Here is a 16,030-nt window from a genome sequence, read left to right on the forward strand (position 1 = left end):
AAGTGGAGAATGGAGGAGAAGGGATTGTGGCATGGCCATCCCCCTGGGGGAGGATTCCTCACTTTCTGTCTGTCTCTCTGGCAAGCATACACACCCTATAGCAAAAATCCCTCTTAAAAAAAAGAAAGAAAGAAAAAGAAAGAGAGAAAGAAAAATCATGTGAAGAAAAAGAGAGGGAAAGAAGACATCCCATCACATAGGAGACTCCAGAACGTACCCGAAGGAGGCCTGCCACTGCAGGGGACCAGGGGACACACTGTGGATGGTCTTTCAGGCCATGGTAATTTAATAGCCTACTCTTGGGACAGCTTTTGCTTATTGGTGCATCTAGAACAATTACACTGGGATGGAAACTTTTCCCACCAATCTCAAAAATAAAGCACCACTTTGCAGCCCAAATGATGTGTACACGTCAATAAAATGAAAGTGTGGGAGGACTCGCATTCTCACCAGTAACACCAGGACCTATAAAATGGTCAAGGACAAAATGAAGATGCAAGACATGTGTGGGACACAGGTCACCTGTTGGTGATGACGTATGTGGTATTCTCGACCGGACTGGTCCAAGGCGTATCTCATGTTGGGTAAATTCTCCTTATAAGCCAAATGATGTATAGTAATCAAATATTTAACTAATAATAATAATGATAGCCAGGACCAGCAGATGGTGTAATGGCTACATCTCTGGACCCCGTGCAAGACATGTGTGGGACACAGGTCACCTGTTGGTGATGACGTATGTGGTATTCTCGACCGGACTGGTCCAAGGCGTATCTCATGTTGGGTAAATTCTCCTTATAAGCCAAATGATGTATAGTAATCAAATATTTAACTAATAATAATAATGATAGCCAGGACCAGCAGATGGTGTAATGGCTTCATCTCTGGACCCCACAGTTTGGGTCCCAGATCCTGAGGCTTAAACTCACGCCAGGCACATGTGAGTGCGTCCCCAAGATCCCAAGAGAATGAAGGAGAAGAGATTGTGGCATGGCCCATCCCTCCTAGGGCGGGGGGTGATTTCTCACTTTCTGTCTCTCTGTCTCTCTGTGTCTTTCTGGTGTGTACATGCACCCTATAGCAAAAACCTCTCCAAAATTAATAATAATAAAAAAACTAAAATAAATAAATAAATAAAAATTAAAAGAAAAAAGGTCTAGGTTGGTAGACTACCCAGTGACACTCAAATGAATACGATTGGAATATTTTAGGAACCCGACTGTACAGAGCTGTCTTTCTCACCTCCTCAGCACCTCCACACTCCTCCCTTTCTTTTCATGTTTGGTTTCCTGAAGGTGAGGTGGGTACTTCTTCCTTTTGAACTTCCTCAAATCTAGAGAACTTACCTGTGCTCCCTTTCCCATTGACTTTCATCCTCGTCAGGCAAGCACTTCAATAAAAGTGGACTTCAAAGACGATGAAGCTAACCAAATTTAAGTCTGAGAACCTGTGTGTTTTTTTCTTTCTTTCTTTCTTTTCACTTTCCTCAGTCTTTCTTGTACTGGATATGATCGGTGTTGAGTGCTCGATGGACATAGTTCCTGAGACCGAAAGTACATTTTAGCCCAGTGGTCTGTCCACAATGACCCCTTCCAGGTGAAGAGACGAGGTATTGTGTCATTCGCTGCGCAGACAGGCGACCCCCTTCCTCTGCCATCTGTTGCCTTGTGATCTTTTTCTTTGGGCTCACAGACAGTGCTTGCTTGTTTATTGCCATGGTAGAAAAAACTCACGAAAGAATTTATTATCGAGTTGATACACAGGTGTCAAAGAACAGAAGCTTACTAAAGACTGGATTTTCGTAACAGAGTATTTCTTCTAATACAGGATGAAGAGGAAGAAATCAAACAAGAAATTAACATGTTGAAGAAATATTCTCATCACCGGAATATTGCTACATATTATGGTGCTTTTATCAAAAAGAACCCACCAGGAATGGACGACCAACTTTGGGTATGTAGAGCTGTCTGGTTTGCCTTTCTTAGGTAAGGACCAGTCAGCGTTGAATGCTGTCTCTCTAGCCTTGTGATGAGAGTTGATCTTTGAAACCTGTAGCCTTCATGATTTCTAATATGTGTTTTCGAGCTTTTCTCCCATTTCCTTACCTCTCGATCTTTTCATTTTCTCTAAATCTTTCATTTATCTGTTAGTGTGGAGCGTCCCCAAAGGCAGCTGTTAACGTCTCTGGGTTTTTCTTCGCTAGTTAACAATGCTTTCTTGGGTTTTGTTGTTGCTAATTTAATTGTTTTTAATTTGTCAAATGCCTTGTGGGCTCACTAGAGGGAGACTGAGAGGGAAGGGGTAAGTGAGAAAACACCTCCCACGGGAGATGGTCACACTGTAGCCCACTCCCTCCATCTCTAACCCCTCCCAGGATTTGGAGCATGCACACGCCCACGGTGTTTTTCAAGCCGCTGAGACCGGGATTCAACTGTGTTGTCTGCTGTGTGGAATTCAGCCCCCTTAGTCACCATCACCAGTGGGCCCTGTTGTGTTTTTAGACTATTTTAGGCACCATGCTGTTTACTTTTTATGAATAAGATAACTTATTCCAGTTCTTGGAGGTGGGCCTTATTATCATTTCCTAGATGACAAAACTAAGGTTCACAGAGAGGAAAGGTGCCCCAAGGTCTATGTAGCAAGCAATGGAGGAGCTAGGATCTAGCCAAGGTGTGTGTGATTCATGGTCCCTGCCCATCACTACTGTAGAGATGACTCTGAAATGTCCATTTCAACTATAGAAGTGAAACGCTGGACAGTGTCTTATGCCATGTCGGTACTTTGCAGGTGTTTTCTTTTCCTTGACTCCCTTTGTCTTCTTAGCTCTATGTCCCAGTCCTCTATCTTTGACAGCCTGTAAGCCACCTGTAATTGGCACTGTGCATTTTCAGATATGCACGTGGAGAAAGCAGTAAGCCTGCTTCCCTCTGCAGAGTGTTAACAGGAAGTTGGATGCCCTGGAACTGAGTTTCCACCCACCAGTTCTCACCTTGTGCAATTGCTCTCCCCTGGAGAAGGCTGTGGTTGCTGGGAACCCAGAGCCTGCATGTATCTGTGTTTGTTTAGCTCTGCACCATTCATTCAGTCAACAACTATCTACCAAGCACTTGCTAGGTACAAGGTGGTACTCTTTTAAATGCTCAGGATATATCAGTGGACAAAATTGACTTCAGTCCCTACTCTCATGCACCTTACATTCTGAATAAGAACATTATACAGAATGCTGGAAGCTGATAAGTGTGGTTAATGGGGAGTGCAGGCAATGGTTTTACTGTTTTATAGATTGAATGTATTTCCCCAAACTTGTATGTTAAAATCATAACCCCCAATGTGATGGTATTAGGAAATGAAACCCTTAGGAAGTGATTAGGTCAGAAGGGTAGAACCCTTATGATAGTTTTAGCACCCTCATGAAAGGGACCCGGAGAGTTCTTTTGCTCTCTTTCCAAAAAGTCAGGAGTCTTAAACCCAGAAGAAGGCCTTCATCAGACCCAAGCATGCTGATGTCAGACTCCTAACCTCCAGAACTGCTAAAAATAAGTTTCTATGGTTTATAAGCTTTGCTGTTTTGTTATGGCAGCCCAGACTAACCAAGATGCAGTGATATTGGGTCATTGGAAAAGTCATGATATTCTTTTACATGGTAAGCAGAAGGAAATATGTCATGACTTTTCTGACAATCAGATAGATAACTCAAGGAAGGGCTTTCTAGGCCTAGTGCTTTCTGAGAGTAAGGAGGAGACCACTGTGACTGGAACAGAGTGGCCAGAAGGGAGAGAATTGGGAGGTGAGACCTGTGGCCGGACAGGCAGGACCTACAGCCACTTGGCAAGACCTCAGCTTTTGCTCTGCATGAGAAGGGGGAGCCATCAGAGGGAAGGCTTTGACGGTGTGGTGGTAGGATCTGACCCATGTATTGACGGGGTCACTCTGATGATTGGGCTGAGAATAGGTCGTATAGTGGCAGGGCAGAAGCAGGGAGACTGGTTAGGAGACTGGTTTAGTAAGCAAATTCTCTGCCTGAACTTGGTGTAGGAGCTCTGCGAGGAGTTGGCACTTTCACACCAGGTCACATGTGAGGAATCCTGCCTTCCCCTTCCATTCTCCCCACCTCAAGTTGAATGGAACTAAATGCAGGTGGCAAAACATACACTACCTGTTGTAGGCCCCACATTCTGCCTGGCTTGGAAGATAGAGGGCCTGGCTCTTGTCGGCCTCATGCCCACACAGAGGGCAGTTCTGAACAATCCTAGTAGCAACCGTCCAGTAGCTCCTGTGTCATTCAGATGTCATTCAGAGGTGAAAGTTAGGAAAGGCTCGCGAGGGCAAGAGTGTCATTTCTTCTCTCCTGTTTGTTCTTGTGTGTTGACAAACTAAGGAGGAATCTGGAAAAGAAAAGGCAGTACAGAAACATAATAGTTAGAAAACTAGTCTTAGATTACAATATTGGGGGGAACTGGGTTATTGAATATAATAATGTGTACTTAGTGCAAGGTTGCTGGCTCACTAAATTTGAATCGTTATGAGTTAATAAGACTCATAGCAGGTAATACTCATCACCTGCTTCTCATATGCCAATTTCTATGTTTATAAAGTCATATTCTTCATTAGACATTTATATCCACTCTACAAATTAAATATTATCATTCTTATTTTTCAGATAAGAATATTAGATTCAGAAAAGCTTAAAAATTTGCCCAAGGTACCACAGTTAGTCAAAGAGGAAGCCCAGAGTCCTAGCTCACATCAAGCTATCTGATGACAAAATCAACCCCTTAAAATCCTACACTCTTCTCCTTTTGGTCTTGAAAAATAGTCCTGAGATCAAAGATTGATGTTCCAAAGAAGACTGAACCTTTGTGTTTAAAGAACATTATTTTTACTTCACCTTTAATCTTTAGTCCTCAATTTTCCTAATATTCAAAGGGAATAGTAAGACCTGCTAGCTACTAATAAGATTGATGTGAAGTCTAAACAAGACACTTCAAAAAAGTGCATTAAACCTTTTGGGAATGGTTTATCAAATAGTTGCAAAGGTCACAGATAGTTGACTCTTTGGATTAATGGCATTTTGTTAGGATTCCATTTATATGAAGATATTATTATGAATTATATAGAGACATAGCCTATACCAAGCGAGAACAGTACTTTCTGACATTTACTTCCAGTGTTCAGACTACATGAAGTATTCCCCAGGTATTTCTCTGGCTGTGGCTGGAGGACTGAGGTTGGTAATATCCCACCAGCCAATTTATGTGCCGTTTCAGGTGCCCGATTGAATTATAATCTGTGCGAATTCTATCAGTCTCTTTAGAGATAAACTCTTGTTTAGTACCAGCTCTTTGTGGAAATACAGCTGCTTTTGATAATGGTCAAGTAATTCTTTATCAACTGCTCAGGGCCTGATCCGGAAATCAAAAAAGGGAGCTTTTTCAATAAAGATTCCAATCTGTCGGAAACAAGGCGGGCTCTGCCACAGCGTCTCATTCTGCTGCGGCTCCGGGAGGAGAGGCTCTCCACTTCACCGCATGCCGTTCTGACACAGGAGTAAGAAGTCCAGTCTATTAAGTGGACTCGTTTCTCTAAAATCAGAGCGTGAAATTACATATTTTGCTGTCTCTTTTGATACCACCGTAACAATCACAGGCCTTGACTATTTCGTAAAAGGAAATAAATGTCTAATTAGCTTCTGAACGTAGGGTGGTTCAGCAAGCTAGCAGATCATCATACTGTAATGGCTCACTAAGCCGTCCCTTAGATGGTGACACTGCAGACTTGGAGAGTGTGACGTTAACTAATTATACTGCAGGCATGTCTGTTAGGGACGAGCATTCTAGACCTTGGCCGTAATCCGGCGTGGGACTTGAGAGACCTGGATTCTAGTCTTGTCCCTTTGATCTGTACTTTATAACAATGATACCGTTGGATGAGGTCTGAGTCCGCAGATCGGCAGCCTCCCCATTGGGAGCTACATGCTGCCTGAGTACATGCGTTTAGTTAGTTCACGTAGGAGCATGGCGTTTTAATCACATCATCATTTAAACCATGGAGCAATTGCACATACAAGTTTGGATATATTTTAAAAAGTTTTGAAAAATCCAGTGAGATCCCTAACCTTCCATTCTTACTTAGCTTCACGCAGTCCCGTTACTCGCCCAGACTGTGTGCAGGACCATCTCAGAGTAAGCTACCGCGGTAAGCTGACATGAACTCATTCAACTACCCGTGAGGGAGCCTTCCTAGCATCTGTATTGAGACCACAGCCCACAAACTTAACTCTGCCACATTTTGGATAGACATTGTTATAGCATCTTGGCTTAGCAAAAACCATGGCCACTTTATTTTTGGTTATTTTAGGAATTAAATGTCAGGTCCTACGGATAAATGCCATTAAGATTTTAACCATTCTAGCTGAGTCTCTAGCTTACCAAAATTTCTCTTTTCTTAATTCTGTATATCTGTTTTTTTGTTCGTTTGTTTGTTTTGACTGTTTTAGCCAGTGTTCGCCATTTTTATTAGTAAAGAACTCTCTTCCTTGACATACAGAGGCTAGACCACTTGTCTGGAGAAGTGATTGGATCTCATTATTTGTGATGAAAGGTTTCAGAAGGTTGACTTTAGTACGTACAGGAGTGCCTAAAATGGAATGGCTGTAATAGTCTGCCGGTTTCAGAGCTGCCTCATTGCCTGACCTGTAGAAACAGAAGGTAAACTACTTAACTGTAAACACAAATCTAAAGGCACACCTAATTGACTACTCTGCAACTAGTCCTGGTGGGCTTTAACAGAGCCATTTTTATGAAATAATGGGCGATTCTTCGACAAGAATGTGAAATTGATTTCTTCTTTTATTCCAAAGAATTTCCAATAAATTGTGTTTAAACTGCTGTTCACCTTGGCAAGTGGCAGACAGTTTTGCATGCACAAAGTTATTTTGTTAATGGTTCGCGAACCCTTCTAGTTCCTTTTTACATTAATTTCAAGCCAGCGTCTATATTCCTATTAATTGTGTGCTTCTCAAAATCCTTAGCTACCAAAATGTTTTGTCCCAGATTGTCTAAGGCCAGTATTATTATCCTTTCTCTTTTCTTTTCTTTTTTCTTCTCTCTCTCTCTCTCTCTCTCTCTCTCTCTCTCTCTCTCTCGTGTATGAGTTTGGTTTTTGTTTTAGCTATAGGACATGTATGCTCACCAGGGAGAGAGAAACAGCACGAGGGAAAAAAAAAAAAGAGCAGCAGAGAGAGGGACTGCCCACGCCACAATCCCTTCTCCTACATTCTCCTCTTGGGACTTTGGGCACACACACATACATGCCTAGAGTGATTTTTCAAGCCACCAAGGACTCAAATCGCAGTTGGCCATGTGGGAGTCTAGCACCTTAACCACCATGCCACCTGCTGGTCCCTCTTTTCCCTTCTAATCTATCTGAAAGCTTGCTCACCACTAATTTTTCTATTTGTACATAATATTCCAAGAATGTTGTGAATTTCTTATACCCTTAAGAGTAGGTTCAATGATTGGATCGTGGGCAAAATGGACATGTAATAATTTACCCTTACCAAGAAATCTGGAGAAGCTCTGCCATGCATGCTGTGCAATTCGAGCCCAGACACCAAATACAAGAGGCAGCTAGCCTCTCTAGTGTTCCATGAATGCTCTCATGCTCACTCAGAGATGTCTGTCTCCTAGGCATAAGGCACCTGTTGAGCTTTTCTAGTGGGCCAGTCTTGGGGGCAAGTTTCTGTTGCTAAAAATACCAGTCACCATTGTCATGGTATAAGGTTGTTCATTATCCAGAAGCTCTATTGACAGAAGCTTTATTGGATATTTCACATCCTTGAGACTCATCTTTTTATCTTTGGAAGACAGAATTTGTAGCTCAAGTATTCTCTTTTCAAATCTAAAAATAAAATTCAGAATCCAAATGTCTTTTTTTTTTCTCCAAATATATGCTACTTTAAAAGGAAATGTAAAAGGTTGTTTAGGTTGTTTTTCCAAATTTGAAAACTCCCAATAGTTTAGTTTACTTCAGCGAGTTGATTGAAATGATGAATGCATTTGTATATATACTTTCCAGTTTATGTATTTTATATTTCAATACATGTACAATTTTTATTTAATTGCCAGAAAGTTTGTGTGCTTGCCAAAGAGACAGAAAAAGGGAGAAAGCACCCCTAGTGGGGTGTGGTCATGCCACGGTTCGTTTTCCTCCATCCTGTCAGTATTTGGGGCATGCATGCACACCTGCCTGGCATGTGTGTCAAGCTGCCAGGGCTGCCACTCAAACCATGGCTGGCCTTATGGGCTCCAACTTCCTTTAACTGCCAGCCCCAAACTTTTTCTTTTGTGTTTTCTTCATTGCCCAGGCCAGACTGGAGCTCGTGCTCCTTCTGCCTTGTCCTTCCCTAGCCACTGGTGCTCACCACAATGGTCAGACAACAGCTTGGACTGGGAATTGAACTCTGTCTTCCCCAGGATATTATATTTCAGTTGTGAGTCTTGAGCTATGTTTGGTGAATGAGTCAGTCCTCTGTAACAGTTACTGAGCTGGCGTTTGGTTTGCCCCTCCGAATAGCTGCCCATGAGATCTATGGCTGTTCCCAGCCACACATGACAAAAACGCCCTGTGCCTCACTGATGTTTCTGGACCTTCCAGGGCACTGGGCTGATCCTTTGCAGTGTTATGAATTCTCAGAAGTTTATCTTTCCTCATCTTATTTCTGGGGGACCCCTTCAACTGCTTGGTGAAACTCCTTTCTCATTTCAGGAAGACCTTCATCTTCCTCTTCCCCCTTCTTCGCCACCCCTGTTTCCCATCCCTCCTCCTATAAAGGGGGACTGTGTGAGTAGCCATCTACTCTTGTGGGTGACTGACCAATGACTTTTGGGAAGATTGAGTTCTGCCAGGGTACTCTGGGTTAAAGCCTACAGTTTTAAAAACCATGTTAAGATTTTGTTTCCTGTTACAGGAACTTAAAACCAACTCACTAGCAAGTATGTGAATGCTTTAGAAATCTTCCTGACCTCTTAGATTACATCTGAGAATTAACCTTTTTAGATTCTTTGAAAGAAGAAGGCTAGAAGTGACCACATCTGGTAGTGTCATTCTGAAGGCCTTTGTTCCTTATCCGAAGTGAGCTCAGGGCTAATCAGTGTGTCTCAAAAGCCTTCTGAGCTCAGCAGAGACTGAAGACTCTTTCCTTAAAAAATGTCCTGGGGCCGGGGAACATATCCGAAGGCATACTAAGTGCTGTCCTCCAACCTCTAAGAGAAAACATCCCACTTATCAGAAATATAAGACAACAGACAAAAACATGACCATCACCCATGCAAGTTGTGAAACCTGTCAGAACCGTGTTTTCCAAACTTAACCTTTATTCTTTAGGTAGAAATAGCTTCCGGGTCATGCCAGCAGTCCCTTCCTGTGATCACTGTGCTTTGTTTTCACACCTCCCAAGTCCCAGTCTCTGTCAAGCCTGAGCTCATTTCTGTCCCCACTTTCAACTGAATCTCCCTTCTCTCCTACGTGGCATGCATGTTTGTGTCAGTTTCTTACTCCGTTATTTGATAATAGGTGTGGCATGCATGTTTGTGTCAGTTTCTTACTCCGTTATTTGATAATAGGTGATGTTGACTAGTTCAACTGTAGGATTCTTTATAAAGGTCCCCCCCACAACCCCATCCCCACCAACTTCCAAATGGAAAGATCCATTGCCCTGGAATGAACCATTGTCTTCTTGCTGTGTGATACAGATTTGAAAAAAGACATGTACCTTTGGTACTTTGTGATTAATAGAGGACTTAGAAACACCTGTCCAATACCCTTCATAAGCATCTTTCAGCCCTGTCTCAACCATCCAAGTGAAATGAACTTTGGGGAGCTATTGATGCTACCTCTAAGTCAGAGACTCTTCCCCATTGCTTTTTCAGTAAATGCAAACAGACCAAAGACTGCAAAAGTAATCAGTATATTCTGAAATTTCTAGATGATGGACCTTTACATCTTGAATGTTCTCATCCAACCTGTAAGGTTGGTGCTTTGATTTTGTATTGATCACAGTGGTGGTGGTGGGCAGAAGGGTGTTGCTGAGACCAGGATGCTTAGCTATGTTAACCAACATGGCACATCACTAGTAACTGAGAGCAACATGCTTTTAACCCTGCTTTAGCTCCTTAATGAGTGTGGACTACGGCTAGCGCTATAGACCATAACTGAGCTCCATTTTCAAATAAATCAATTCAAGAGAGTTGAGGAGAAGGAGAATGATCAGAGCAACAGTTATAAATCATTTGTCCCATGCTTGGTACATGGTAAATTCTCAGTGTTAGCACATAGAAACCCAGCAAGTCCCAGAATACATTCGTTGAGAACTTTTCTTTTGGGGAAAATATTAATGATCCGTTATTTCTTACTTATGAGATGTGAAGTTATTGACTTATTGCTGCTGCGTGTGGCATGTCGAGCCCTGTTTCTGTTTATTAATGTGATGAGGTTGCTTATGGGGAGGGGGAGTCCCTGCTGTGTGGTGGCAGTAATTATTAGTGTTGCCGTGTGGCTGCAGCAACCAATTGCTAGCAAGAGCTGCTTTCTTTCTTTCTTCCTCCTTTTTTTTTTTTTTAAATCCCATTATATAATTTAACAATCATTTTGTTCCATAGTGAGATGAAAAGAATTGAGCAGCCTTCAGCTGGAGCTGAATGGAGAAGCAAATTACAGAAATCACTGACATTAGTGCCTGGCTAGGGTAGGATTGTTTCCTACTGAATACTTCAAAGTGTTTTATCCAATCTAATTGTGAAAGACTGGAGTCGCTCGGCTTCCACTGCTTTCCTTGGGAACTATAATTACATGGCCTAAGAGAGCTCAGTGGTGGGACGTGTTCTCCTGCTGATACGGGACCAGTGGACGTATTCACAGGACAGCTGGTCACTGTGTTTTTCAAAATGGGATTTAGACATGGGCACTAACATGTTTTGCTCACTTGAGAAAATATTCTTGTTCTTCTACCCAAGCATGTTCCCTTGGTTCATCCTGCTAGTTTCGACGAATGGTTTGCTTCATAATGGGATTTTCTTTAACTTTGTATTACGGAGAATTTCAAAAACATACAGACAGATAGAACAGTATAGAGAACCGCTGGTCAATCCTACTCCATCCTTCAACTTCCACTTTTCTAGCACAATTTCAAACAATTCCTACCATTTTTTAAAAATCTGATAAAATACACATAGCATAGCATTTACCTACATTTACCCATTTTATAATGTATAAGTCAGCGACACTGAGTATATTTATGATGTTGTGCAGCTGTTACCTCCATCTAGTTCCAGAACTTTCTCATCACCCGTGGAGGAGACTACCCCAACAAAGCTGTCACTCCTGTCTCCCTACGCCCCATTTCCAGGCTCTGGCGGCCGCTAGTCTGCTTTCTGTCTATATGAATTTGCCCATTTTGGATATTTCATATAAGTAGAATCATACATTATATGATCTTTCTGTGTCTGCCTTCTTTCATTTAGCATTGTTTTCACAGTTTATCCATGGTGAATCATGAATCAGTACTTTTTCATGTTTGACTAATATTCCATTGTGTGGATATACCACATTTTGTTTGTTCCCCTACCAGTGGACTTTTGGTTATTTTCATCTTTTTACTATACTGAGTAGTGGTGCTTTCAGCATTTATGTACAAGTTTTGTTTGAACATGTGTTTTCTGTTCTTTTGGGTATGTAACTAAAAGTGAAATTTCTGAGTCGTATGTCAAGTCTATGTTTAGCTTATTGAGGAACCCATAAACCGCTTGCACATTTACATTTCTGTCAGCAATAGATGAGGATACCAGTTTCTCCACATCCTCACTGACACTTATGATTTTCTGAACTTTAAAAAAAATTATCCTAGTGTGTATGAAGTGGCATTTTATTGTGGTTTTGCACTTTCCTAAGAACTAATGATGTTGAACATGTTTTCAGTGATGTTCATCATTAGCTATTTGTATGTATCCTTTGGATAAATGCCTTTTAAAGTTCTTGTCCTACTTTCACATTGGGTTGCTTGTCTTTTTCTCGTTGACTTGTAAGAGTTCTTTATGGGGCCAGCAGGTAGCATAGTGGTTAAGGCACTAGACTCCCACGTGGTTGACCATCATTGGGATTCTGGACTTGGTGGATTAAAACTCATGACAGGGGACCTGCAGATGGCATAATGTTTACATTGCTGGACTCCCATGTAGTTGAACACAGTTCATGTCCCGGACCCAGTGACTTAAAACTCACACCTGGTGTGTGTGTGTGTGTGTGTGTGTGTGTGTGTGTGTGTGTGTTCCCAAAATTCCAAGAGGAGAAGGGAGCAGAAGTGATTGTGGTGTGGCCATCTTCCCAAGGGGGTTATTTCTTGTTTTCTGTCTCTGTCTCCCCAGCAAGCATGTGCAACCTATAGCAAAAATCTCTCTTAGAAAAAACACACATGAGACCAGTGGGTGGTGTGGTGGCTAAGGCACTGGACACTCCCACATGGCTGACCGGGGTTCGAGTCCTGGACCTGGTGGCTTGCTTTCTCACTTCCTCCCTCTCTCTCACTCTCACCCTCTGTCTCTCTCTGATCAAATTAAAAAAAAAAATCAATGAATGAATAAATAAAAAATAATAAAATAAATAATTATTTTTTAAAAAAAGAAAAAAGAAAACACACACACACACACACACACGCCTCACACTAATTATGTATGCATGCATGCCCAAAATCCTGAGAGGAGAATGGAGGAGAAGGGATTGCAGCATGACCATCACCCCTGAGGGGTGACTTCTTACTTTCTATCTGTCTCTCTGGTGAGCACACGCGTTCTATAACAAAAATCTCTCTCAAAAAAAAAAGTTCTTTGGATATCCTCGATACTAGACCCTTATCAATACGTGATTTACAAATATTCCCCCATTGTACGCGTTGTCTTTTCACTCTTCTGATAGTGTCCTTTGATGCAGAAAAGCTTACGGTTTTGATAAAATTAAATGTTTATAGATTTTTCTTTTGTTGCTTATAGTTGCGTTGTCATATCTAAGAAATCACTGCTAAGTCCAAGGTTATTGTTTTCTCCTAAGAGTTCTACAGCTTTAGCCCGTATATTTAGGCCTTTGATCCCTTTTGAGTTCATTGTCTCATACATGATATGAGGTGACGCTCAGACGCCAGTTGTTTGCATGTGGATGTGAACCGTCCCAGCACCAGTAAGTAGGAGATACTATCATCATTTTATTTGTTTGTTTCTGGCCGGATCTCGTTATGTTAGAGCCCGCATGCCTCAGCCTCCTAAGCATGGCTGGGAGTTCAGGCAGGAACCACCAGGCCCAGATTTTGGGGGTGAATGGGGATGTCATCTGGGTCACCTGTGTGGCCACGTAGCATCATCAATCAGGGTCAACTGCCTCAGCTCAGCCCTGTCATGTGATGCTATCAATAATAGTTTAGCATATTTTGCCCATAAATATTTCTTATTCTAAAAGATAACGACTTCTTTTTTTACATACTCACAATACCGTTACCACACTTTAAAAAATTCTAGCCACATTTCCTTTCTATCATCAAACATCTAAGTCTTTATTCGAAGTTGTAACTGTCTCTCAATCTTTAAAATAATTTTAACTTAGTTTTTCATTTTGCTGTTTATGAGGTACATTGTGATACTTCAATACAGGTATCCCTTGTGTAATAATAAAACCAGGGTATTTAACATATCCATCGCCTTAAGCATTTATCTCTCTTTTTTTTTTTCTGTGAGACCATTAAAACTCTTCTAGGGTCAGCTTTGTGGCCTCGAGGTTAAAGGAACCAGATCCCACATGGATAATTGGGGTTCAAATCCTGGCCCTGGTGGCTTGAAAAGCACACTAGATGGAAAAAAAAAATGTATATATATATATATATATATGTGTGTGTGTGTATTTGTATATATGTGTGTATATATTATATATATGTGTGTGTATATATATTTGTATATATGTGTGTATATATTGTATATGTGTATGTGTGTGTATATATATATATATATATAGATCTATAGCATGAGCATGCTCCATGGGAGGCTCCTTTCTCTCTTTCCTTATCTCTGTCTCTGTGTCTCTCTGGTAAGCACACATGCCATCTGGCAAAAATAAGGGGAAAATATCTTCTCTTTTAGCTATCTGAAATATTCAAGGAATGATTGTTAGATATAGTCACCCTACTGTGTAGTAGAACAGCACAGACCTCTGCCAGAATCTATTCCTGCTATCTAATTAACATTGCACTCACTTACCAAACTCTCCCTGTCCCCCTCCCCACTCAGCCTTTGGTAACTACTATTCTACTGTCAGCTTCTATGAGATCAGTTGTTTTAGATGCCATGTACCTGTGAAAACATCAGTATTTGTCTTTGTCTGGCTTATTTCACTAAGCATTGCCCTCCAGGCTTATCCATGTTGCTACTAATGACAGAATTGTATTCCTTTATAGTTGAATGGTATCATACCAGTTCTTTTTACAAATCGTTATCTGAGTGAGGTGTCTCTATTGCAGTTTGTTGGTGTATCTTTTCAAAAGCTTTCACACCTATAGGTGTCCCTTCCATCTTCCCTTTTTCCACTCCTGCAGTTTATTCGTTGCAGAAACTAGCATCCTACTCTAGATTTTGCTGATTGAGTTTCCATCAGGTAGCTGTTCTTCAGTTCTTTGAATTTCCTATAAACTGGTGCTTGGTGTTTGAGGCTTGATCAGATTCAGGTTTTTGGTTTTGTTTTTTGGCAAGACTATTGCTTAGGAGATACTGTGTCCTTTTATCAAGAGGCAAACTGTATTTCTTTGTATTTTTTATATTAGGAGCCATTGATTAGAGCTGCCTTACTCTTAGGTTATTAGGGGCTACAAAATAACAGCATTCTAATTCTTTCATGTCTTCTTCATCTAGTGGATGGAATATGTGCTTTTCATGAAGGGAAACTTTCCCTCCTTTAGTATTTAATTACCTAGTGGTAAAATCTATATAAAATGGATAGAAACTCTTGATCCTTTGTCTTTACTTGACAGTTCTCAAATAAGAAGTTAATTATTTCTTCTAATAATACCCGTTATATTCTTTTGGACGAATGACTTTACTCTGTGTTTAACTTTGCATGTTTAATTTGTTTCTAGATGTTGCAGTTATTATTTTTTTTTCTTACTTAAAATTAGGCATTTATTTATAGATGTTTTGTTTTTCTATGAGGACAATGAAGCTGAGCAGTCACACGCTGCTCGGGAGCCGGTCTGGTCCGCGTACACTGCCACACTGCAGCAGTCCGGAACAGATGATGGTAGTCCCTCCATCTGTCCATTCCACGATGTCAGATTGTGCCTGTCTTGCCCACCATTATTTCCCTAGGATCCAGATTATACTAGTCTTGATAAATACTCACTGAAGTAAAGAATGCCAGCAGGTGGCATGGGGTTTAAGGCAGCCGGATCCCACATGGCCAGCTGTGTGGTTCAGGTCCCAGACCTGGTGGCTTGAGTGTATGCCCAAAACCCCAGGTAGAGAATGGGGAAGACACGCAGCATGGCCATCCCCCCCAAAAGGTGTTGCTCACTTTCTCTCACTCTTTCTGGCAAATGTGCACACTCTACAGCAAACTTTTTAAAAACATGAAAGTCTCAATAACCCTAAAAATGGGTTAGGAGGGCTAGCCAGTGGCATGGTGATTAAAGGGGCTAGAAAGAGCTCACATGGCTGACTGCACGGTTCATGTCCCAGATTCAGTGAGTACGGACACTTGCATGTCAGAATCCCGAGAGGAGAATAGAGAAGAGATTGCAGCATGGCCATCCCTTCTTGCCTGTTTGACACTCGCTTTCTTGTAATACCATTTCTAGTTCTTTCCTTTTGCAATTATTGTTCTTATCAGTGCCCAGATTATCCTGTCTTTGGCCATTGGAGTGTCATCAAATTGACACCCTTTTTACTTGGATTTTGGTCATTTCTTGATTTTCTATATGTAATTTTCCCACTCTTGTCTAGTTGGA

The 16,030-nt window shown here is 41.4% G+C and overlaps 1 protein-coding gene across 5 annotated transcripts in view; it reads left to right on the forward strand.

Annotated features, from left to right (window-relative positions):
• Nucleotides 1–16,030, forward strand: part of TNIK (TRAF2 and NCK interacting kinase) — a 417,539-nt gene that overhangs the window by 252,585 nt on the left and 148,924 nt on the right. For all 5 annotated transcript variants that reach the window (XM_006155057.3, XM_027774424.1, XM_027774425.1 and 2 more), the window contains one exon: nt 1,828–1,953. In XM_006155057.3, coding sequence (XP_006155119.1) covers nt 1,828–1,953 — 126 coding nt within the window. The remainder of the gene's footprint in view (nt 1–1,827; nt 1,954–16,030) is intronic.

The sequence above is a fragment of the Tupaia chinensis genome, unplaced genomic scaffold (genome assembly GCF_000334495.1).
Source record: "Tupaia chinensis unplaced genomic scaffold, TupChi_1.0 Scaffold000430_1, whole genome shotgun sequence".
NCBI lineage: Eukaryota > Metazoa > Chordata > Mammalia > Scandentia > Tupaiidae > Tupaia > Tupaia belangeri.